We start from the raw sequence: 24953 nt of genomic DNA on the forward strand, positions 1-24953 counted from the left end.
CATTATAAACATAAAATACTTTATTGCAAAAAAACGGAGAATGGTTTTACATATCTCGCAAGTCATTCTTTGTTATATCTCGCAAGTCATTCTTTGGCGAGTTCATATCGCAGCGCACACGTCTGGGTATGTCATATTTCGGGCGGAAGACAAGCGGCAAAGTTACTGATCTTTTATCTATTCGTTGTAGAGTAATTGTATTATTCTCATCATCAAAACATCCAGTATTGATACCAAATATTTGAATGGTCTGTATCATTTGTTATAATTACCCCACAGTACTATTTACCGTAAATTTAAAAAGAGAAGTACAGCACTGTATGTCTGGTGACATCATATTTCCGGCGAAAGGCGAGCCAGAATATAGAGTGATTTCCTTTTGATACTTTATCGAGTAATATTAATATTTCCTTTATCGAAACATCGTGTAACGAGGCCAAGTATATTTGATAATGTCTAAAGAAAAATCCCATACTGAGAGAGAGAAAGAGAACATATACGATAACTAATAGTAATGGCTGAAAACGAACTGTATGGAAACTATGATACCCTATAACATATTAATGCTGATATAATATTGATTAGTAAGATAATTTGAGTAATTTAATAAATACTTCATGTCATTCGTATGTTCATATAAACGTAATACAGGTGTGTCACTTTGAGATCAGCTGATGATTACCAAATGTAAAACAAAAACAATTGCTGATTATTGAAATGCTCCCAAAATTGAAAAATAGAATACAAACATTCTTTAATAAATTATCAAAATTAAATACAATAAGGTCTAAAGAAATATGACGACTTAATCGTGAACTAAAATGAAATACTCTATGATCTATGAAGTTTTAAAAATGAACTGCCCGTACACACACACACACACACGCAGATAGAGAGAATGTATTCGTATGATAACTAATAATAAGGGCTATAAACAAACTCTATGGAAACTATGATATCTTATAACATATTGTTGCTGGTGTAATATTCATATTGAAGATATTTCTAATAAGTTTCTAAATTACAGTACAGTATATACCTTGTTCTTTGCATGTGTATAGTATCTCGATACAGTAGCAGGACCTTGAGATCAGCTGATCACAACTAAAGGTAAACAATAAAAAAGGCAGTAATTGTTGATTGTTAGTATGATTCCAAAGTGGAAAAGTAGAATACAAATTTGATAAAGGATATATCCCATGAAACAAGAAAATGAAACAATGATATACGGTAAGAAAATATTGATAAAATATGACATGGAGGCTTGCAGTATCATGACACGGCATAATAAATCTACAGAAACTTCACTTTTCAAGTTTGACGTACGACCATTCTTATTCTTCTTTAGATTGCCTGGAGCTTCTCTCCGGACAGGGGCTTTTTGACGGTGCGTCTAGCCCCTAGGTGGTCGAAACGTATGACCAGATAGAGTTATGACGCGTCTGTCGGTCCCTGTCTTAGTTGTAAGCAGTGTTGCCAGATGGATTGGTCTAAAAATCCCCAAAACTCATCATAAAATATCCCCAAAACAACCCAAAAATCCCCATTTCCACCAATATATATATATATTCTTCTGATCATGTAGGCTTTACTAATATAGAAATTACTCACTTAACTCCATAGAACTGCAAGCAAACCAATTGCAATAATATAAACGTTTACTTATCTTTGTTTCTTCTTTATAGAACTTTGTACAGGCTATCCCCGTCAGACACCCAAAATCCCCAAATCTGATAAATCCCCAAATCTTGCAACACTGGTTGTAAGTCAACGACTGCCTGTGTCTTGAAACGAAAATCTTTTAACTCTACTGTAATGGATATTAATTTTAAAATCATGGACTAAATCAAGATTCTTCACTAAAACTCTTTTTAGGACTTTGACTTATAAATAAACATACAAGTAAATTCATAGTGAAGTGAATTAAAAAGAAACCTTAGTGTCTAATTTAACAAAATAAAATACGATTTTGAAATGCATTGCTGGCCTTCCCGAATTTTTATTCTGAAAATGTATAAAAGCCATTTTAAATCCTTTACTGTTAATGATATGTATCCTTATTGACTTGATTGCACAGTACATTTAACATCGTACCAAATTGTCCATTTAATTTAAAGAACAAATGTATCTTTAGTTCCTGTGAATGGAAATACTATTTTTAAAGGGATATGGCTCATGTGAATGGTAATACTAATCTCTTTTTAAAGGTCACGGGTCCAAACTGTCCATCCTCAGAATGTCGCCCCCAGAGTACCTATAGTCTTCAGTCTCATTTCCTGGAATATTGATGGTATCGAGGAAAGAAACTTAGAAAACAGAATAAAAGGAATTTTGAAAGTACTAAAAAGGTGAGTATTATTTGTTTACACTTCGTACAAGTTATCATCCAAGAACTACTGGAATGTTTTTATGTTTATTGTCAAATAGGTTTAAATGTCTGGGATGTCATAATTTAGTAGAGACCTCAATTACTCACCAATGTAAAGAATCCTAGAGTTATTTTTATATTTAAAAAGTTCTTCCACAAGAGGGAGTCCTTACCATGTCATAGGATTTTTTTGCAACTTCCTTTCAGAATCTGTCTATAAATTATATGCTCTCTCTCTCTCTCTCTCTCTCTCTCCTCTCTCTCTCTCTCTCTCTCTCTCTCTCTCTCTCTCTCTCTCTCTCTCTCTCTCTCTCTCTCTCTCTCTCTCTCTCTCTCTTTTTTTTTTTTTTGAGGTTTTTAGCTAGGTTCCTCACTATTAGTAACAATCCTGAGAGTAAATATGTTAGGGCTCCTAACAGATCAAGAGTGCCCAAGCCTTTGGAAGTACAGCTGAAAAATGATGCCAGGGAAGTAGGTTTGTTTACAGCACAGATAGCAGGGGTAGGATATCCTAAGTCTCCCCCTTAGTGTAATTTATCTGTTAACGTATGTTTTACAACAGGAGGGAAAAATACCTTACCCAGTGAGGTAATGAAAAGTTTTTAAATCATGCTGCTCAACATCATGGGAAACATGATATTACAGATAGTTCCAAATCGGCTGCAGGAGTTGGAAGTGTAGTTGTGGTGGGGGATATTGTTATTATAGAGAAACTTCCATCCTCTTGTTCAGTATTTACTGTTGAGCTGTATGCAATAATTCTTGCAGTCCGACATATTTTTAGAAATGGTAATCAACATAGTTTTATACAATTTTTACGTATTCCAATAGCGTTTTACTATCAATTAAACAAATGATGCCAGGTCATCATCTAGTACAAGAGGTGCAGGAGTGGTTAGTACTTTTGCAGTCTAGGAAGAATATCAGTGTTCACTTCTGTTGGGTCCCTGCACACGTTTGGGTGGATAAATGAATGAGTAGATAAGGCAGCTAAGGAAGCTTCAGGGCTACTTATTCTATCCCCCCATAAGTATTCCCTACTGTTGCGACCCTTGTTGGGCCGTGGTGCAAGTTCTTGTTGCACTATTAGAGAGGTCAGTGTTTATAAAAAATACCCAACAGCAAATTGGTCGGCAGAAACGAAAACACTTGGGAAAACTTAACAATATTTATTAACAAAAAAATTTCGAGCAGTCAACCTTGTGACTACCTAACAATTAGAATTAACAATTAACAATTAACAAAATTTCCCCAACGTGAAACACCACACTCTCAATGAGAGGGAGTCAGATAACTAAACAACAAAGCACGCAAAAAAAAAATAAAAAAGATATATATTCTCACACTCTTTGGGGCTGGATGAAACCACCCCCTGCTCCAAATAGGGAGTGACTCCAATTTCACTCGGCTACCGTATGGAGTGCAGCTCCGCAGGACTCCTCATCTAAAGGAGGGAAATGGAGCCCCAACCCCCCAAAAAAAGGTAAAAAATATCTCTTGCCTAGAAACTGCCTCCCTACATGTCACCACAAGCTCCAAAGCTCCCGCAACTGCCTATGTCTAGTATGCGTTGATGGCGGTGTCTCTCCCGCGTCCACCTTGATGCCGGGATTCCTACATTGGCGCCGAGGACCGCAGAAGAGAACACACAGGAATTACAAATCACCGCAGGTGGCAGAAATGCACCTGCTTAAAGCCGTCAAACTACGTCGCAATCCTCTGAAATGCTCACATAAGCCAGCTGCGGCAGTAGGTCCGGCGAGTGGCGAGCTCAAACTGTTTTCAAGCAATCGAGTTCCTTGCACATAAACACAGGTGTCTCTTCTGACCAAGGACTCGAAAAACACAGAAAAGAAACAAGCGTTGAACTAGACACTTGTAAATCTTTAAGCGAGTTGGGAGGAGGTTAAAATAGCACTTCAAAAGAAAAAAAAATTAAATTTACAACTGAATCCTTATTAACTAAATCTTATACTAATTTTACATAAAAAAAAATATGCAGTAACAAGGCTGACGTAAACAAAAGCAAAAATTACGTTAATACATAATACCTACAAAGACCATAAAAGTAAGATACATTTTCACTAAGAATAAGTGGCAGGCTCAATGGTCTGAACTGATCACCAATAAAAAATTTAAACAAATCCACCCTTCAGTGGATAAATGGTCACCTTGTAATTCTACAAGTAGGAGGGATGATGTCCTTTTAACTAGACTGCATATTGGCCAAACACATGCAACCTACAATTACTTAATGAAGAGTGGTGAAGGGAGACAGGTCCCTCTTTCTAATACCTGTCAAGTGACAATAGATATCAAACATATTTGTTCTGTAACTGAAATACAAACCACGTTATTTAATAAGGGTATTACTCTCGGCATAGCTGAAATGAGGAGCCATTAAAATTTAGCGAGGGTTAACTACCCATACCGCTGGTTATCGAAGGTAGGAGAGGGTATCTTGCTACCGCCCCCTCATCTCACACCTTTGATTGAGCTCACTTTGCTTTCGGCTCGGATGGTGAATGGACGTTGCCGCTCTTCATCCTCGCCGTACATTGGCAGCCATTAATAACTTTTTGCTTTTTATTTTCTCTAGTGTGTGTTTGTGAAGTGGACTTCTGCGACCATGCGCACCTGCCCTGGACTCTCCGGCCGCCCTTGTGGAACGTTTATGTCGACGGTGAAGACGGATCCTCACACCCTTTGTCCTATATGCAGAGGTCAATGTTGTGATAGTATAAATAAGTGTAATGAGTGTAGGAAGTGGTCTTCCTCCCAGTGGGAGAGGTTTGGGCGATTGCCGAAGAAGTCCAAGCGTGATATTTCTCCTTCGAAGGGAGGAAAACCCAAGACCCCTTTTTCCGTCTCCCGACCCTCCCCCGAAGCTTCTACTCATTCGGCCTCTTATGAGAGACCGTCAAGTAGTAGCGTAGACCAAGTTAATGCCGGCCAGCCCCGGACCTCGAGAGATGGTGTTGCTTTCCCTAGCGAAGCGGTCCCACCTCTCCCCCTGGGTGAGGCCTTGTCACTAACCCCTTTGTTGCAGATTTGGCTTCCTTGGGGCTCACAGGTCCGCCCTCCAAGGAAGCTGTGCTGCAGTTCATCCAAATGGGTGCTTCTGTTCAGCATTCATCGTTGCCGTCGGAGGTAGATCATCTGCCTCTCGTCGACGTTGTAGTGTTAGAGGTGTCACACTTAGTGTCATCCGACTCCTCTACCCCTCCAGACTCTCCAGCAGTTGCCGGCGACTTAGTTTCCCCTGTTCCCGAACATCCTTCGAGGGGGAAACTAAGTTCAACGTCTGTCTCTGCACGGTCAGCTTGCTGATCCAACGGCCCCCCAGAGGGTGCCTTTGTCGGAAAGCTCGCCCTCCACTTCTCCTTAGAGGTCTCCCTTCATCATCGGTGAAGAGACGCCTCTTTGGTTCGTCTGCTTCGTCGTCGCAGCCGTCCCCTGCAGAGGAGCCTGTGCTTCAGTCATCTGACCCTCGACCATCGATCGTCATAGCTCCTGCTACTAGTCCTGTGACTTTGATCTTGGACCTCTTGGCGGATCATTCACGATCCCCAAAGATGGATGCTCGCCCTTACAAAGGGCACATTCCAGTTCCTGACCATCCACCCTTCAGACTTGCCGACCTTCCATCACCGTTCCTGTCACTGGTAAAGCCTCTTGAGGCTCTTCCAAAGTGTGCAGCTGCACGCCATCACCCTGCAGCTCATCAACCTACAGGACATCAGCGCTCACCAACCTACAGGACATCAGCGCTCACCAGCAGCTCATCAGACTGCGTGTCAGCACTCTACAGCGCTTCAGCGCGCCCCTTCACCTGCTCGCCCTCATATACGGCAGCAACATCATGCGCCTGTTCACCAATGCTCTACTGCGCGTCAGCGCTCTCCTGCGCGCCCTGCGCCCACACATCCTGCACTCACACGCCCAGGGTCACCCACGCGCCAGTGCACTCCTGCGCGCTTGCGCTCTCCAGCCCGCCCACGATCTCCTGCGCTTCAGCACTCTCCTGCGCTTCAGCACTCCTGCGTTTCAGCACTCTCCTGCGCTTCAGCACTCTCCTGCGTGTCAGCAATCTTCTGCGCGCCCTGCGCCTACGATCTCCTGCGTGCCAATTCTCTTCTGCGCACCAGCGCACTCCCGCACGTCAGTACTCACCTGCGCGTCAACAAGTTCCTGTGCACCAATATTCTCCTGCGCACCAACACTCACCGACGCGCCATCACTCCTGCGCGCACGCGCCATCACACGCCTATGCGTGTGTATCCAACACGCACAGTCCAGCGCTCTCCTGCGTGCCCGGTCTCTCCCGCGCGCGCGCGCCCATACTCTCCCGCGCGCGCCCATGCTCTCCCGCGCGCGCCCATGCTCTCCCGCGCGCGCGCGCCCATGCTCTCCCGCGCGCGCGCGCCCATGCTCTCCCGCACGCGCGCGCCCATGCTCTCCCGCACGCGCGCGCCCATACTCTCCCGCACGCGCGTGCCAACAGGCACGGGCGCAGGAACTACACACGGCAAGGTCACATTCGCCTCATTCCCCTCATTGCAAACGCATTCCAGCGCGCCCTGCGGGAGAAGGGGAACAGGCACCAGCAGAGGGATTCAGGATCCCTAAACTGCCTTCTAAGGCGGACCCACCTATTACGGTGTCTCCTTGTAGGGAACCTTCGGTCCCTTTCCCTTCTGGGGATCTGTCTGCCAGTACATCAGTCAGTCAGCAGCCTTGGTTCAGTGCCCTAGTCAGAACTGTAACACAGGCATTCAAGCCTGTCCTGTCCAGCCGCTCATCAGAGCAGCCTATAGCTCTGGACTCACGAAATGGAATCATGGCTTCTTCTACCCCTTTGAAGAGGAAAAGAGGAGTTTCCAACGCGATCACTTCCCCGAGGGTGAAGCTGACTCCGTGCATACCATCAAGGCTAGTCCTTCCAGTATCTCCCCAGGGATACTCTCCCTTGCTGTCTGATGAAGACCATCCTTCACCAAGGGAACTGCGTGAAGAGAGGCATTCCTCCATCCCACCGTTGGAGGAAACCTTCCTTAACGCTGAGAGTTCCCCTCAGTCAGAGATCAGGAGGGACACAACACTTAGGCCTTCGATGTTAGAGTCTTACTTCCTTCCTCGGAAGGGGTCCAACGACTCCAAGACTCTGCCAAAGTCCTCCACCAGGACTACTAGAATGGAGACAGCCAGCCACTCGAGGAAGGTCCGCGACTCACCCCAAGAAGAGCTTTTGGGGACAGAAGGAGACTTCGCTGCGAGTCCAACATCAGGAGGAGAGCCTTATTAGTCAGAACATGCATTCTGGCAGGTTCTGACTCTAATGAGGGTTCTTAACCGATTTTCTGACCCAAAGATACCCCCTTGAGAGGGCAAGGACACGGTCGTAGACCGCGTCTTCGGCACTCAGAAACCCTCAAAGAACAGTGCAACCCTGCCCTGGTCTCAGGGGTTGAAGAGTACCAGGGACAAGCTCTCCGAGTTTGCCTCCTCCAACCGTGCCAGCTCTACGAACAAGCTCCTCCCACCTCCTTATGTACAGCAGAGGAGGTACTTGAGATCCTTGAGGAGCCCAGTTCAGCTCTTCCACTTCACCACTCTCTGGAAGAGCTAACCAGGGGAGTCACTCTTGAGAGAGACTCCAGCCGGCAGGTCTCTTTCTCGGCGGCCGAAGTCCTTAACTAGGAAAACGTCACTAAGTGTGCGATGCAAGCTACTTCGTGGCTGGACATCTGGTTAGGGACCTTGGGAATCCTGGTACGATCCGAGGATTTCTCCAAGGAGCGTACCAGGAAGGCAATGGAGACCTTTCTCCTCTCAGGCACTCGCATGATCGAGTTTCTTGCCCACCAAGTTTCGAACTTGTGGGCAAACACCATCTTGAAACATCGAGATGCAGTGTCTGAGAGGTTCCACCAACAGGTCCCCAGCGCCGAGATAAATAGGCTCAGACATTCCTCCCTAGGGGGGGCCCACCTGTTTGAGCCTAAGGACGTGAAACTTGCTGCTGAGAGGTGGAGGAAGTCTCATCGAGACTCCCTCCTCTATAGGGCTTGGACATCCAAGCCCTATAAACCTCCAGCACCTCAGCAGTTCCGTCCAACCAAGAGCGTGACAACGGAACCAGCAGCGAAGACAACAGTGTCTAATAAGCCATTTCCTGTCAAGGACAGGAAAGGCAAAAAGTCCTCCAGGGGAGGCAAGAATCCTAGAGGGAGCGGCCGAGGCCGCAAACGCTAGGATAAGCACTCCCCCTGCGTTTCCACCAGTGGGGGTATGCCTACAAAGTTGCTCAGACAGGTGGAAGCAACTTGGGGCCGATTCCCTGACAATCTCCGTGATTCGTCTAGGATATTGTCCTGTTCATAACATCTCTCCCTCCCCTGACCAGGAATACAGTGTCAATAGGTCCTCGACGGGTCCCCAGGCTTCTTCAGTCAACTCTTTCTTGTAAGAAAGGCATCTGGAGGCTGGAGACCAGTCATCGACCTCTCAGTCCTGAACAAGTTTGTCAAACAAACTCGGTTTAGCATGGAGACGGCAGACACGCTCATACTAGTGGTAAGACCTCAGGACTTCATGTGTACACTGGACCTAAAGGACACGTACTTCCAGATCCCAGTCCATCCGTCTTCAAGGAAGTACTTAAGATTCAGCCTAGGCAACAGAAAGTACCAGTTTAAGGTGCTGTGCTTCGGTCTTTCCACAGCACCACAAGTCTTCACCAGTGTTTACCCTAGTGTCATCTTGGGCACACAGGATTGGCATCTGTCTCCTCCGTTATCTGGACGACTGGCTAATCCTAGCAGACTCGGTGTCAACCCTTCTTCAACACCGAGACAAACTTCTGAGAGTTTGCCAGGATCTGGGGATCATGGTAAATCTCGAGAAGTCCTTTCTGCTTCCTACTCAGAGACTGGTATACTTAGGCATAATCATAGACACCAATTTCCACAAAGCCTTCCTATCAGACGACAGGATAACAAGGCTGAGAAAGGTCGCAAGACCTTTTCTCAGACGAGAAGAACTTCCAGCCCAAACGTGGTTACGTCTCCTCGGTCACCTTTCATCGCTGGCCCGTCTAGTTCCCAATGGTCGCCTCAGGATGATATCCCTGCAGTGGTAACTCAAGTCCCGGTGCGATTCCATCGACATCCGGATCCCAATGGGATCAACGGACCTGACGGACCTCCATTGGTGGGTGGCAGACGAGAACCTACAAAAGGGAGTGGATCTTCTCGTCCTCCCCCCATATTTGATCCTGTTCTCAGACGCTTCAAAAAAAAAAAAAAAAAGGGTTAGGGCCCACGTGCTGCACCACTCAACCTCAGGCCTCTAGTCAGATTCAGAAGAATCCCTCCACATAAATTTCCTAGAGATGAAGGCCGTCTTTCTGGCCCTTTAACAGTTCCAACAGTTCCTGGCAGGCTACTCATTGGTGGTGATGAGCGACAACACCACAGTAGTGGCTTACATCAAGCAAGGAGGTAATTTTTCACAGCATCTATCCCATCTAGCAGTAGAGATACTGAGATGGGCCGAAATCCACTCGATACCACTATTGGCACACTTCATTCCGGGCAAAAGGAATTTGTTCGCCAACAACCTGAGCAGAGCATCTCGGATAGTGAGTACTGAGTGGTCTTTGGATCATCTAGTAGATAACAAAGTCCTGACTTAGTGGGGTTCTCCAACTGTGGACCTCTTCGCAACGGCCCTGAACTTAAGGCTCCCGCTGTATTGTTCCCCAGTCCCAGACCCCAAGGCTCTCTGGTAAGATGCATCCTAACAACGTTGGGACAACATCGACGTTTACGCCTTTCCTCCGTTCTGTCTGATGAGGAGGGTACTCAACAAGGCCAGAACATTGGTCAATCTTTCAATGACCCTCATAGCTCCGCTATGGCATCACGCAGAATGGTTTCCGGACCTTCTGCAACTAATGGAGCCCCCAAGAGAACTCCCTCCACGACACGATCTACTCAAACAACCACATGCCAACATATTCCACAAAGCCGTAGCTTCGCTACAACTTCACGCCTGGAGACTATCCAGCATCTCCTCTCTCAGAGAGGATTTTCGTAACAAGTTGCGACTAGGATGTCTGGATACCTGCGAAAGTCATCAGCAGCAGTCTACCAGGCAAAGTGGAAAGTCTTCTGTGGTTGGTGTTGTGGAAGGGGTATCTCTCCTCTCGATGCCTCTATTCCAGCAATAGCGGATTTCCTCATGAATTTGCGTGAAGAAATGCGCCTGTCAGTCTCAGCAGTAAAAGGTTATTGCACAGCCTCAAGCCTCGCCTTTAGACTGAAAGGAATGGACCTTTCTTCATCGCTAGAACTTTCCTTACTGTACTCATACAGAGTTATGAACTTACCTGCCCTCAGTCTGAAGTGAAACCTCCCCCATGGAACTTGGTTCGAGTTCCCTGGTCTCTTTAAGAGACCTCCCCATGAACCATTACGCCAGGCAACAGATCGCCACCTGACTTGGAAGACAGTGTTCCTGCTAGCTTTGGCTTCGGCCAAATGAGTCTGTGAACTTCATGGTCTCATACGACATCGCCCATTCAAGGGGATGGGGAAAGGTAACGTTCAACTTCGTCCCTGAGTTTATTGCTAAGACTCGGAACCCGGGAGTAGCGGATCTACGATTTAGCTCCTTCTGGATTTTGAGTATTCGTTCTGTAACAGATGACCCAGACCATTTCTTACTCTGCCCAGTGAGGAGTTTGAGGCTGTACCTTAAGAGAACAGCCGCAGCCCATCCTTGTGTGCCTGCACTATTCGTCAGCACAGGAAGGACCAAGAGGAGGGTGACCAACACCACCATCTCAGCATGGATTCGCAAGGTTATAGACCATGCATTGAATCCAGACCCTGCTCCTTCACGTCGTCCCAGAGTTCATGATGTCCCACGTCCCTGGCATTCAAGGGAAACTTCTCAGTGACGCAAGTTCTTCAAGCTGGGGTGTGGAATCGTCAGACCACATTTACATCCCACTACCTGCAGGACGTGACCCACAAGAGACTCGATACGTTCTCTATTGGTCCTGTGGTGGCTGCACAACAGCTAGTTTAAGACCTCAAACTCCTTGTTGGACAAGTAGCAGAAGGTTGAGGGCATTGTTACCCGGTTTTAGTCTGTGTGAATGAAAAGGTTTGATGGGCTCTTATTATTCTTTTCTTCATCCTCCCCTCTCTTGGGGAAAGCAGCATCCTGGGTTCTCTGCACAGCTGACCTCAAACCACTGCAGGTAAACCATGCTCCTTTGTGTACCTAGTATTAAAACTAATACTGTTGCGTCCCCATACCCTGGCGAGGTGGTATTGGGAAAGTCTTGATTACAACAGTTTTTTCTTCTAAAAGACACTGATTACCTGGACGGTCACACTTCTATATATCTCAACACACAGCTTGCGTAGGCCACGGACCTTTCGTAGCAAGGTTTTAGCAAGGTGCAGGGACTGCTTATTTTTGAGCACTGACTTTACCGAATGTCTTCCATTCTTCGGTATTGGTTTAGATTGCAAAGACTCCCTAACTCTCTAGCCTTTCAGACTGCAAGCCTTGTAAGACACGCATCATACTTTGAGTTGCACCCAAAATCTCCTCAACCTTATGGCTTTCGGGTGAAACGATTATTAGATAGTCTGGATGTAATTAGAAATAAGGTACTTCCATTCAAGGTATCATCAACGCCTCCATGGAAGTTACCAGAGATATCTTTTTGTAAATATTTTATTGGAGATAAGAAGAATATGTCAGACCTAGAAGCCAGGTGTCTTTTTAATGAACATGTTAAAGAACATAGAGGATCAACTTTTATCTATATTGATGGCTCCAAATCTGATGCTGGCGTTGGATTTGGAGTACATAGTAATGGTTTTAATTGTAGAGGTGCACTTCCTCTGACCGCTTCCATATTTACTGCCGAACTGTATGGCATATTAACCGCTATTGAGAAAATGGCGTTGGAGAAGGAGGGTAATTTTACAATTTTTAGTGATGCAAAGAGTGTCATTCAAGCTATGGAAGTTTTTAATTCTAAAAACCCTCTAGTTTTAAAGATTTTAGAATGGCTTTTCATTATTGGACGGAGAGGTATAACAGTTCAATTTTGTTGGGTTCCAGCACATGTAGGTGTGTCCGGGAATGAGAAGGCAGATTCACTGGCTAAGGAGGCTGCATCCGAGTTGCTGCCAAGAAGGTATCCCATTCCCTGTAATGATTTCTTACCTGACATCAAGAAATTGGTTTGCAATAAATGGCAACAGCAATGGGATAGTCAAGATGGCAATAAAATGAGGGAAGTAACAAATGACATATCTTCTTGGAGGTATAATATGATGCCCCGAAAATGGGAGATGTCTCTTTGTCATCTCCGTATTGGTCACACTCGGTTGACACATGAGTTTCTGCTGAAGGGCCAACACCAACCGTATTGTGACGACTGTCTAGTACCTCTAACAGTAAGGCATTTGTTGACCGAATGCCCCAATTATAACAACTTGCGGAATAGATATTTGTTTGAGGCTCGAGGTGAGGGTGGCAGGTTCATCCTTGCCAAGATTCTTGGAAATGATGTGTCCTACCATGCAAGTGGCATTTTTAGATTTATTTCAGAAGCAGGTCTTCTGAAAAATATTTAACTTTTATGACATTCAATTTTTATAATTTTAATTGAATACTCTTTAATTTTTTATTTTATTTTATTTTTTATTTTTGTATACATAAATTAAATGTTACTGGCGTCAATGACCTTAGATGTCAGGATGCCTGAAAACTTTAAATCATTCATTCATTCATTTGAGCACTGACATACTCAGATAAGGAGCCCCCAGGTAAAACCAAAAGCCAGATTGGCAGGGACGTCCACCCTTCCTAATGGGTGAGTCACCCCTAATAAATAGTGTGGTTTGTATTCCAGTTACAGAATAAATGACAAATTTGTGGATAATTTGTATTTTTCCTAACTTTACAAACTTCCCCGCCAGCCCTATCCCCCTTGAAGTCCTACCTCCAGATGCTTTTCAACACCCGTGGGACAATCTAGACGTCTGTGCATTCCCCCCTTCTGCCCAGTAAGGAGGCTTCTGAACAAAGTATGGACATCGCAAAACCTATCAATAACATCATGCAGAATGGTTCCTTGACCTTTCACAGAGGCACTGTGGGAGTTCCCTCCACTTCCTGAGCTACTCAAACAACCCCATGTCCAGATATTCCACAGAGCAGTAGCTTTGCTATATCTTGGAGGTTATCCAGCAACTCCTTGCAGCAAGAGGTTTTTCGCTATCAGTTGTGAGAAAGATGGCTAGATACCTCTGAGATTCATCTATTACTGTCTTCCAACGGTAGCAGAGTTCTTGTTATACCTCAGGGAGGAAAAATTTTCAGTGCTGGTGGAGAAAGGCTATCGCTTATCCTTAAGCCTTGCCTTTAAACTAAACTGTGTTGACATTTCCTCCTCAATGAAATTATCTCTTCTTATACGTAGTTTCGAGTTATCAAAAGTCAAGCCATCTCCGTGGAATTTAGTACAAGTACTTGAATCCCTGAAAGGAGAGCCTTACGAACCTCTTAGTCGGTCCTCAGATCATGACCTGACTATAAAGACAACGGTTTTTCTCTTAGCTCTGGCCTTTGCAAAGAGAGTCATTGAGCTACATGGTTTGGCCTATGACATCAGCCATTCAAGAAGATTGGGACAAGTGACACTTAACTTCATCCCCGAGTTTATTGCTAAGACTCAAAATCCGGCTGTAGCGGATCCTAGATTGGGGCCCTTCCAGTCTTCATACTGTAACAAATGACCCAGATCAACTGTTATTATGCCCTGTTAGGGCACTGAGGAAATAACTTGAACGAACTGTTCGAGCTCGATCGCAGATCAATACATGTAGATTGTTTGGCAGCAGGGGTAGAGTCAAGAGAAGAGTTACAAGGAACTCTGTTTCCTCATGGGTCAGGAAGGTGATTGAATAAGCTCTCCAAGTGGACTCTTCCCTCTTGACCGTAGACCTAGAGCTCATGATGTCAGGGCTGTTTAGTATGTCCCTGGTGTTCAGAAAGAACTTCATTGCGATGTAGGTCTTACAGGTGAACGTGGAAGCGTCGGTCTACGTTCACCGCCCATTACCTGCAAGACTTAACCCACAAGAGCCTTGACACATTCTCCATAGGTCCTGTAGTGGCTGCACAAAATGTGATCAATAAAAGCGCCCTCGTAGGACAAGTATCAGTTGGCTGAGGGCAGATGTTACCTGGTCGCAAGTCTGGTGTGAATGTACGTATGACTGGCCTTATCGTTTTTCATTCTTCCCTCTCTTGTGTCGTGAGCAAGCCGAGGAACTCTGTAAGCTGACCTCCTCTGATTGTAGATGGGTATCATCGTCCCTTGTGTATCCTAATATATGCATGTATATTGCCATGTCCCCGATCTCCCAGCAAGGTAGGAGTCGGGTAACGTGTAGTTAAGAAAAAGCAGAGCTCCAACTAAAGTCTTACTTTGACAAGTCACATTGCTTAGTTTTCATATCTTCACACAATTGCTCAGGCCATTATATCTTATTGAGAGTTAGAGAGGTGATAAAGTGTGCTCTTCAACAGCTCATGCGAAGCATAAGAGTCACATCCTGGGTCAATGACCAGCCAGTTGGTCTTGGACTTCCACCCACCTAAACTGAAGTCTCCATAGTAAAGAGACGAAAGTTTTGTATTTGATGCCAGAACAAATGACAAATTTGGAAATAATTTGTATTTTTCCTAATCATAAAAACCTGAAGTTCTTTACACATACTGGCCTGCCATCACCTAACCCTCAGGAAGTCCTGCCTGCAATTGCGAAATGGCTTGGATTGGCTACTGTGTATGTGAGCGGGGTGGTAGGACTATTCCCCGATAACTAGTGGAGTGTAGTAGCACCTCACTAAAAGTTTTACAGCTAGTTTCAGTTGTCGCCGAAATATATATCCATAGTAAAGAGCTTCAGGTTTGTATGGTTAGGAAAAAACAAATTATTTCCAAATTTGTCATTTTCTGATCTCTTTGTCCTACAGTGCAATTACCAAAGACTGACTTTTCACCTCCTTACAGTATTACTGATTAGTGTAAGAGTTGAGCTTCTGAATCCTATCAATCATCTGGTTGTCCCTTAGTGGTGAAGGAGATGGCTTATACAAAATTTCTTTTAATGTAGAAAAACTAATCATAACAAGAGATTCAGCTGTATTGCATTTTAGACTCATTATACCACATTGAATAATTTTTTGTTTAATCAGTACCAAATATTCAAAGCACCATTACTGCAAATATATGTGGGTAATGACCTTTGCCAACTTTTAAAGATGAGAATGTTATTGTTTAACTATAAAAGTAATGTATCAAAAGGTCATTCTGATTAAAGAAATAAATTCACATTGCATCCAAGATTTTAGCCTATACCCTTCCAAGAAAGCTATGAAAATAAAGACTGACAATCACTTTTCTTTTGATGGTTCATGTTAATGGTTATCCCATCATATTCACCCATGCATATGCAGTAGAGTACTATAATCTTATGCCTTTTTAAACCACTTTTGTTCCAACACGAAGTACTTACCTCGAACTACTTTCTTAAGAGTATCTGGGATCTCCTCCCATCCGGCCAGAATTTTATGTAGTTTACCCTACTCCCGTTTTCTATGCGGGGCATCTCTGGCGGAGTGATACGCGCCCAGAGACGACCCGGGGTCAGAGAGCATGCTTGCTCAGGTCTCGCTCTCCAGTAAGTTTTTGGTCGCGTCGGCGTTTACACCCCGACGCTCTCTCTTAACCCAGTGCGACCCTTTTGTGTCTCACGCGGTCCCCCCGTGGTCCCTTTGTGTGCTTCCCTATCCTTTCCCTCTGTGTTCCTGTGTCTCGCGGTGTAATACTAGTGCATTATAAAGCATCCCCGTCGTTGCCCTGGGCCTGTGGCCGGCAAATCATGTGGCGCTTTCCTCTCTAAGCCCGAAGGTGACCCGCACTCCTTGTGTTCGTCGTGTAAGGGCAGTGTGTGTTCCCCTACAGCCACGTGTCCGGAGTGCGAGTCCTGGAATGAAGTGCAGTGGGTGCGATACGGCACTATGAAGAAGAAGGCCTCTCGACGGTCCTCTAGGAAGTCCAGCGTCTCTTCGCCCCTCGCTTTGCCCGGCGTCCCGTCGGACAGAGTCTCTGCCGTTTTCCCCTACCCAGTGCAGGGATCGAGGTAAGTCTGTTGCGGGGAAGCGGCCTGTGGCCTTTCCCCAGGAGTCTGATTTACCTGACAGTGGGATTGTGTCTTCGGTCCAGGCAAGTGGGGGGCCTGAAGGTGGGGGCGGGTGTGTATCCGGGGGACGGAGCCCTGGTGAAAGCAGGTCCCGTCTCGTTGGACGATCTGATGTGGGGTAAAACGGCAGCAGTCTCTTCTCCCGCCTCTTGGGCAGGTTTTTCAGGTGCGTCAGCAGCCGAGGGTGCCGCCGAGAAGGACGACTCGCTGCCATCAGACACCCTCGTGTGGGCGCCTCCGAAGACGCCCTTCAGATCGCCCCTGAGGATGGAAGAGGAGTTTGAGACCTGGTTCCCCAGCGAGGAGCTCCCCCGCTCCCCTACAACACCTTCAGCTACGTTCCCGGCAGACTTCATGGAGCCTTCGTCGCCGGCCGAACCCCATGCAGAACCACCAGCAACGCGGCAAGATTCAGTCCCTCCAACGAGGTCCTACAGGTCTTTGGGCTCCTCGGTCGAGGCCTACTCCTACTCGTCGGAAGACAGAGCCCCGAGAGACTATAGGAGATGGCGAGATAGGTCCCGCAGGAGGCGATCTTGCTTGCGCTCGCATTCACGATCTCGCCACGTGAGTAGACGTTCCAGATCCCCCAGGAGGAAGTTCAGGAGAAGTCTTTCACCAGAGGAGGAATGGGTGCGAGTCTCCATTCCCCGTAGCCAACTCCTGGGGGTTGCAGCAGTCGCGGGCACCTCGGGATGGCGTCCCAGGCCCCGGTCACCGGTAGGTTTTGTTGATGAAAGGATGTATGACCGACGGAGGGACTCGTCTCATCAGGCACCAAGGGACAGGCATAAGTCCGCGAAGGTTCCGACTCTGGCAGCCCTCCCGGCCTCAAGATCTTCGATGAGTCGTCCAGAACGGGAGAAACTCCTTTCCTCGACGGGCAAGCCCGCAGATCCATGGTCCGCCAGAAGAAGAGAGAGATCCAGGACGGAGGCCTCCGTTCCAGTGGCGATGCCCGTCCTACTGCCTGAAGCGAGGGGACTGGACCACTCCAGGAGGATGCCTCCTCCTCGTGCGGCTCCCCCCGTCGGAGGTCCTTCGTCACGAGAACTGGGACGCCCAACGGAGAAGGTAGAGGACGGGGAAGAAGGTTCGCCAGCGGAGGTTTCTGCATACAGGAGGGTGATAGGCCTCATCCGACGGTACCATAGGCTGGACGAACCAGAGCCCTCTACTGACGAGGTCTGGCTCTCGAGCCTCAATAGGTTGGTGGATGCGCCTGTACAACAGAGGCCTTTGCTAGCCCTCCCTTTAGCAAGAGATTTGAAGCTGGGATTGGCGCACGTTAGCAAGGTCGTGGCCAACCATGCGGAAGCCCCCAATAACCAGATCGCATCTAGACTTCTCCAGGGCCTGAAGATGCAATCCCGGTTCTACCTCCCGGAAGGTCACTGCGCAGGGGCCTGCGCAGTAGAACCAGCAGTCGCCATCTTGGGACAGGGTGCAGCAGAGGAGAGGGCTACCACGGCCCCAGTTTGTTTCTCCCCTGTGGAGACTGCCATGATGGAGGAGCTGTCCAGGGACTTGATCCACGTGTCATCGTGGCTGGATTGGTGGGCCTCCACGCTAGTAGGGTTCCAGTCCTCGCATGACCTCGCAATCCCGGAAAATCAGGCCTTGCTGAAGGAGCTGATTAGCTCGGGAGGTAAGGCCCTGAAGTTCCTTTCCCATCAGTCTATAACACAAACCGCCAACTGGATACTGAGGAAAAGGGACACAGTGCTCAGCAAGCTTGTAAGGAGGCTCCCTGACAGGGAAGCGAGGTCCCTGAGGAGCCTTCCACTGTGGGACGAGTCAGTTTTCCCCCTCAAGGAAGTGGAAGAGACAGTGGAGAGGGTGAGGAAACTAAAGGATGTGGCGGAACCCAGGCCCCCTCCAGCAAGAAGACCTACCCATAGAAGAGCTCCTGACATCCCTCTCCCTCCTCGCGCCTCACCTAACCAGCCCAGGAGAGACGCCTCTACTACATCCTGGCAGCAACCTTCGCAGCCCTCCCGTAGGGGAACGTCGGCTGCGCAGTCAGCATTCAGGCCCTCATATTCAGCCGCCAGAAGAGGTCGTTCGGGCCGCGCCTCTCGAAGGAGATAGGGAGAGAGGCCCCCTACTCCTGCCGAAGCCTCAGGTGGGGGTATTCCTCAAACATTCTTGGCAAGCATGGCGGGACCACGGATCGGACCCGTGGACCGTGACAGTCCTGAAAGAAGAATACAGGTTGCCCTTTCTGATACCAGATCTACAGGCGGAATGGTTGGCACCGAAGGACCCCTTGAGAAGGACGGCCCTGCAAGGAGAGGTCTCTGCTACGCTGGCGAAAGGGGCAATGGAACCAGTCAAGAACCCAGGTCCAGGGTTCTAAAGCAGACTCTTCCTGGTGGAGAAAGCGACAGGGGGCTGGAGACCGGTCATAGACCTCTCAGCCCTCAACAGGTTCGTGTGCAAGACCGACTTCAAGATGGACACTCCGAAGTTGGTCCTAGCGGCCTTGAAGGAAGGAGACTTCATGATGTCCATAGACCTCAAGGACGCATAATTCCAGGTCCCTGTCCACCCCTCCAGCAGGAAGTAACTAAGGGTAAAATGGGGTACCCAAACATTACACTTCAAGACCCTCTGCTTTGGTCTGTCCACAGCCCCACAGGTCTTCACGAGGATCTTCACGACAGTCTCAGCCTGGGCGCACGAACAAGGCATCCGCCTGATTCGGTACCTGGATGACTGGTTGTTGCTTTCAGCTTCAAGGGAAGCACTGAGGGGGCAAGGCGCAAAGCTCCTGCAGTTCTGCAATGTCCTGGGTATCACCATCAACCTGGAGAAGTGCCAATTGATACCCTCCACCAGGATGACCTACCTCGGGATGGTCCTGGACTCCCGGTTGGCGAGAGCATTCCCTTCCGCGGAGAGACTAGACAACCTGAGCCAGATCCTACGGCCCTTCCTGTCGGGTCAGCCCAAGAGAGATTAGGACTGGCAGAGACTAATAGGTCACCTCGTGTCATTGGAGAAGCTAGTCCCACAGGGGAGAATCAAACTCAGGGGAGTACAGTGGAACCTGAAGGAGGCCTGGAACCAGAGAGACTCCCCGCACAAGGTGGTCCCGATGTCCCCGGAAACGAAGGAGGTCCTCGAGTGGTGGCACGACACATCGAACACCCTCAAGGGGATGCCCTTCGCGGCTGATCCTCCGGAGATGCTCCTGTTCACGGACGCATCAAAGGAGGGTTGGGGTGCTCATCTCCTCGACAGCACAGCGAGAGGAAGATGGGGAGCCGAAGAGAAGAACCTGCACATCAATGTACTGGAAATGTTGGCAGTGCAAAGGGCATGCCTAGAGTTCGTTCAGAAGCTCTGGGGAAACACCGTGGCACTGATGTGCGACAACGCCACGGTGGTGGCCTACATAAAGAAGCAAGGAGGACCAAAATCGAGGGAGTTGTGCGGCCTCACATTGGAGTTCCTGGAATGGTCCGAAAGGGAGCAGATCAAGATCTCGGCCAGGTTCATTCCAGGGAAGAGGAACGTCCTGGCCGACGGCCTCAGCAGAATGGGTCAAGTGGTGGGGTCCGAGTGGTCCTTGCACCCAGAAGTGGGGCTCGCCAGTAATAGACCTCTTCGCCACCAGGCTGAACGCACAGCTCCCTGTGTTTTGTTCTCCTATGCCAGATCCAGGAGCGGCGTTCGAGGACGCCTTCCATCATCCTTGGGACAACCTCGACGTTTACGTCTTCCCTCCCTTCGGATTGCTCAGACAAGTCCTCAACAGAGTGAGGAGAGCGGACAACCTGTGGATGACTTTGGTAGCGCCCTGGTGGCCGGAGAGAGAGTGGTTCGCTGATCTAAAGGAACTGGCGTGCCTTCCACCTTGGCCCCTTCCGGACAGGTCAGACCTTCTCCGGCAGCCATACTTTCAAAGGTTCCACGAAAACCCTCGGTCCCTCTGCCTTCACGCGTGGAGGTTATTGAGCGTCTCCTGAGGAAGGAAGGGTATTCGGCGAAGACCGCAACGAGGATGTCGGGTTACCTGAGATGGTTGTCAGCCGCTCTGTACCAGGCTAAATGGGCTACCCTCACGAAGTGGTTCGTCGCAAAGAACATCAAGCCGTTGAAAGCCTCCATCCCGGAGATAGCTGACTTCTTAGTCTATCTCAGGGACAAGGTAAATACGTCCGTCCCACCCATTAAAGGAGTTCGAGCCGCCCTAGGACAAGTCTTCCTCCTGAAGGGCATCAACCTAGGTTCCTCCAGACACATCTTGATGCTCATCATGAGCTTCGAGCAATCATGCCACCCTCAAGCGGTTAGAGTGCCCCAGTGGGACGTAGCTAGGGTCCTGAAGATGTTGTCGGAACCTCCCTTCAAACCCCTAAAGGACATCTTAGACAAGGAGCTCACCGTCAAGACAGTTTTTCTGTTACCACTGGCATCGGCAAAACGGGTAGGGGAGCTTCATGGACTTTCATACGAGGTGTCACACTCGAAGGGCTGGCGTGAAGCTACCCTCAAGTTCGTACCATCCTTCGTGGCCAACACCCAGAAGCCAGCAGTCTGGCACCCCAAGTTTGAAGGCTTCTCGGTGCCGGCAATCCCACGTTCAGACAACCCGAAGAACTTGCGGCTGTGCCCTGTCAGAGCAGTACGGAAGTACTTGGAGAGGACAGCCCGGCTTAGACCCGAAATCAAGAGTCTGTTCGTTTCTTCAGGATTAGTGAAGAAACCAGTCTCCAAAAACACTATCTCCTTCTGGCTACGGCAAGTGATCATGAGAGCCTACAGTAGTGCAGGGATTCCTATTCCGGGTAAGCCTAGACCCCACGACATCAGAGGTCTGAGTACTTCGTTGGCCTTTGAGAAGAACATGGTAGTTGGCCAAATCCTGCGGGCGGGTACTTGGGCCAACCAGTCAACCTTCACAGCTCATTACTTGAAGGAATGCTCGAGGAGGTCCGTGGACGGATTCTTTCTCGGTCCCGTCATTTCAGCGCTTCAAAAGGTTTAAAGGTGTAGCCCCAGGGTAACCACGGGCAGTAAGTCCAAGAGACACGGGTTCCTTCCTTACCCCCCCCCTGTTCCCTTATTACCCTCCCTGAAATAACACTAAACCCTTTAACTACCAGGGCATACATCGTCAGTGAATGGATACGTCTCTGAGGATTTTTACAGATGTGAGTTACTTAGACACTAAGATAGTTTTTTGGGTAGTTTTCCCTATTTGTCGTGTTTTCTCTTGGAGGGTCAGCAGAACCTAGCCTCCTATCTAGGTTGCCTCCTTTTCTCTCCTCATCACGGTCTCTTGGTCCTGTGGTACACTCCCACCTCCTAAGGTATAAGTCTCCTAAGAAAGTAGTTCGAGGTAAGTACTTCGTGTTGGAACAAATCACAAATTTTAAGTACAGTAATTTGTATTTTTCCTAACAGTACTTACCTCGAACTACTTTCGGGTTATGGCCCGCCCATCCTACCCCGAGTGCCTTACAGGACTTAATAGAAACCTATCTGACAAAACTTACTGGAGAGGAAGACCTGAGCAAGCATGCTTTCTGACCCCGGGTCGTCTCTGGGCGCATATCACTCCGCCAGAGATGCCCCGCATAGAAAACAGGAGTAGGGTAAACTACACAAAATTCTGGTCGGATGGGAGGACATCCCAGATACTCCCAAGAAAGTACAGTAGTTCGAGGTAAGTACTGTTAGGAAAAATACTCAGTAATGAATTAATGAATTATGCATTAATTGTTATATTGGGACCTTAGATCTTATTTTAATGTTAAATTGCTAAGTACTAAATTAGTTATGACACTGCAGTGAGATTCGCCTTAGTTGTGGTAAACTGGTCAGTAACGAATTCATTTGTTTTTTTTTTTTAAATTTAGTAGTTTTTGTAAAACCAAGGATAGAAATCTCCTATGAATCATTTACAAAAATCATTACTTTACAAAGAGTTGGCTCATACCTACATGCTGCAGGCAATGCATGTTTGTTGTTGCCAATATAGTGTAGTAGGTAGTAGGTTGGCCAGGGCACCAGACACCTGTTGAGATGCTATCGCTAGAGAGTTATGGGGTCCTTTGACTTGCCAGACAGTACTACATTGGATCCTTCTCTCTGGTTACGGTTCATTTTCCCTTTGCCTACACACAGACCAAATAGTCTGGTCTATTCTTTACATATTCTCCTCTGTCACCATACACCTGACAACACTGAGATTACAAAACAATTCTTCTTCTCTTCCGGGGTTAACTACTGCACTGTAATTGTTCAGTTGCCACTTTCCTCTTGGTAAGGGTAGAAGATACTTATTAGCTATAGTAAGCAGCTCTTCTAGGAGGAGTACACTCCAAAATCAAACCATTGTTGTCTAGTCTTGGGTAGTGACATTGCCTGTGTACCATGGTCTTCCACTGTTTTGGGTTAGAGTTCTCTTGCTTGAGGGTACACTCAGGCACACTATTCGATCTTATTCTCTTCCTCTTGTTTTGTTAAAGTTTTAATAGTTATATAGGAGATATTTATTTTAATGTTGAAACTGTTATTAAAATATTTTATTCTTCCTTGTTTCCTTTCCTCACAGGGCTATTTTCCCTGTTGGAGCCCCTTGGCTTATAACATCCTGCTTTTCCAACTAGGGTTGTAGCTTAGCAATTAATAATAGTAATAATAATAATAAAACTTGTACCGTACTCCATTCTAATGGCATTCGTGTTGCTCATGTTTGAAAAGATTTATTTTAAAAACTAAGAACAATGTGTTATACTTTTATATTTGGAAATTATCATTTTTATTTTTAACCATTGTATTTTTTGGAGAAATCTGATATTTTATACTTATAAGGTGAAAACAATGTCAAAATCTCACTGCCATATGGTACAGTTATTATTATTATTATTATTATTATTATTATTATTATTATTATTATTATTATTATTATTATTATTATTATTATTATTACTTAAGCTACAACCCTAAATGGAAAAGCAGGATGCAATGAGCCCAGGGGCTCCTCAACAGGGAAAATAGCTCAGTGAGGAAAGGAAATAAAGAAGAATAAAATATCTTAGGAAGAGCAACGAGATTAAAATATATATCTCCTATATAAACTATAAAAACTTTAACAAAATAAGAGGAAGAGAAATAAGATAGAATAGTGTGCCTGAGTGTTCCCTCAAGCAAGAGATCTCGAACCCAAGACAGTGGAAAACCATGGTACAGAGGCTATGGCACTATTCAAGATTAGAGAACAATGGTTTGATTTTGGAGAATCCTTCTAGAATTCCTGGTACACCTTGCTCTCAGGAAGTACATGCTATCACAGACTTAGTGAGCAGACAGTTCCTGTGCCTTCCCCAGCGAACCACTGATGCCACCCCTCCCTACACTATTGATAGGTTACTCTCCGTGCAATAAGGCCATGATAGTGTACTTCCTCAAAGTGTGATGTCCCAGGAATTCCTGTGTCCAGCTGTACATTTAAGCTATTGAAATTTCCAGAGTTGATTTTTAATTATTTTTTCAGAGAGGAACCTGATGTTGTATACTTCCAGGAGGTTGTTCCCTTCACTCTCACTTACTTGAAAGAGCATCTGCCACAGTACAAGATTTTAGTAGGAAGTGAGGAAGGTTACTTTATAGTTACATTGTTAAAAATTGCAAGAGTCGAGTACGATAGTCATGAGGTACAACCTTTTGAAAACACTATTATGGATCGTAATCTTTTGTGTGTACAGGTTTGTATAGTTTTCCTTTATTTTATCCCAACTCATTTTTTTTATTTAATCTAGTATTGTAATCAACAAAATCTAAGGTATTTTAGTCCCCATTCAAAATTTACTGAACATATTTATTTCGTTCTCGATTTCCTTTCCTCATTGGGATAGTTTTCCTTGTGGAGTCCTTGAGCTTATAGCTTCGTGCTCTAACTAGGGTTGTAGCTTAGCTAGTAATAATAATAATAATAACAATAACCCTAATCCTTTGCATGCCAATACGTAAGTTTATAGCAGCTACCATCAAATTTTAGCCTTTGTGATGAAACACCGGCCAATGTTGAAATTTATGTTACTACCCTTAACAACATTGCCAGACCCGCTATAATAATTTCTTAATACAGGTACAACATATATTTTCTATAAGTTCATGCACAACTATCTTGAAAAAAGTTTGGTCTTACCAGAATACAACCCTTCGTCCATTAAAAGGAGGACGATTTCAGCCAAGCCGGAAAAGTCTGCTGTTAAGGTTTTAATGAGTTGTCGGTAGTTACGGGCAGGCGACATTAAGTTCCTT

At 46.6% G+C, this 24953-nt stretch overlaps 1 protein-coding gene across 1 annotated transcript in view; it reads left to right on the plus strand.

Moving 5' to 3' along the window:
* LOC137615116 (tyrosyl-DNA phosphodiesterase 2-like) overlaps positions 1–24953 on the plus strand; it is a 91297-nt gene that overhangs the window by 1904 nt on the left and 64440 nt on the right. The window contains exons 4-5 of the mRNA XM_068344747.1: positions 2208–2348; positions 24184–24394. Of these exons, the coding sequence (XP_068200848.1) occupies positions 2208–2348; positions 24184–24394 (352 nt within the window). The remainder of the gene's footprint in view (positions 1–2207; positions 2349–24183; positions 24395–24953) is intronic.

This window comes from Palaemon carinicauda, chromosome 21 (genome assembly GCF_036898095.1).
Source record: "Palaemon carinicauda isolate YSFRI2023 chromosome 21, ASM3689809v2, whole genome shotgun sequence".
Lineage (NCBI taxonomy): Eukaryota > Metazoa > Arthropoda > Malacostraca > Decapoda > Palaemonidae > Palaemon > Palaemon carinicauda.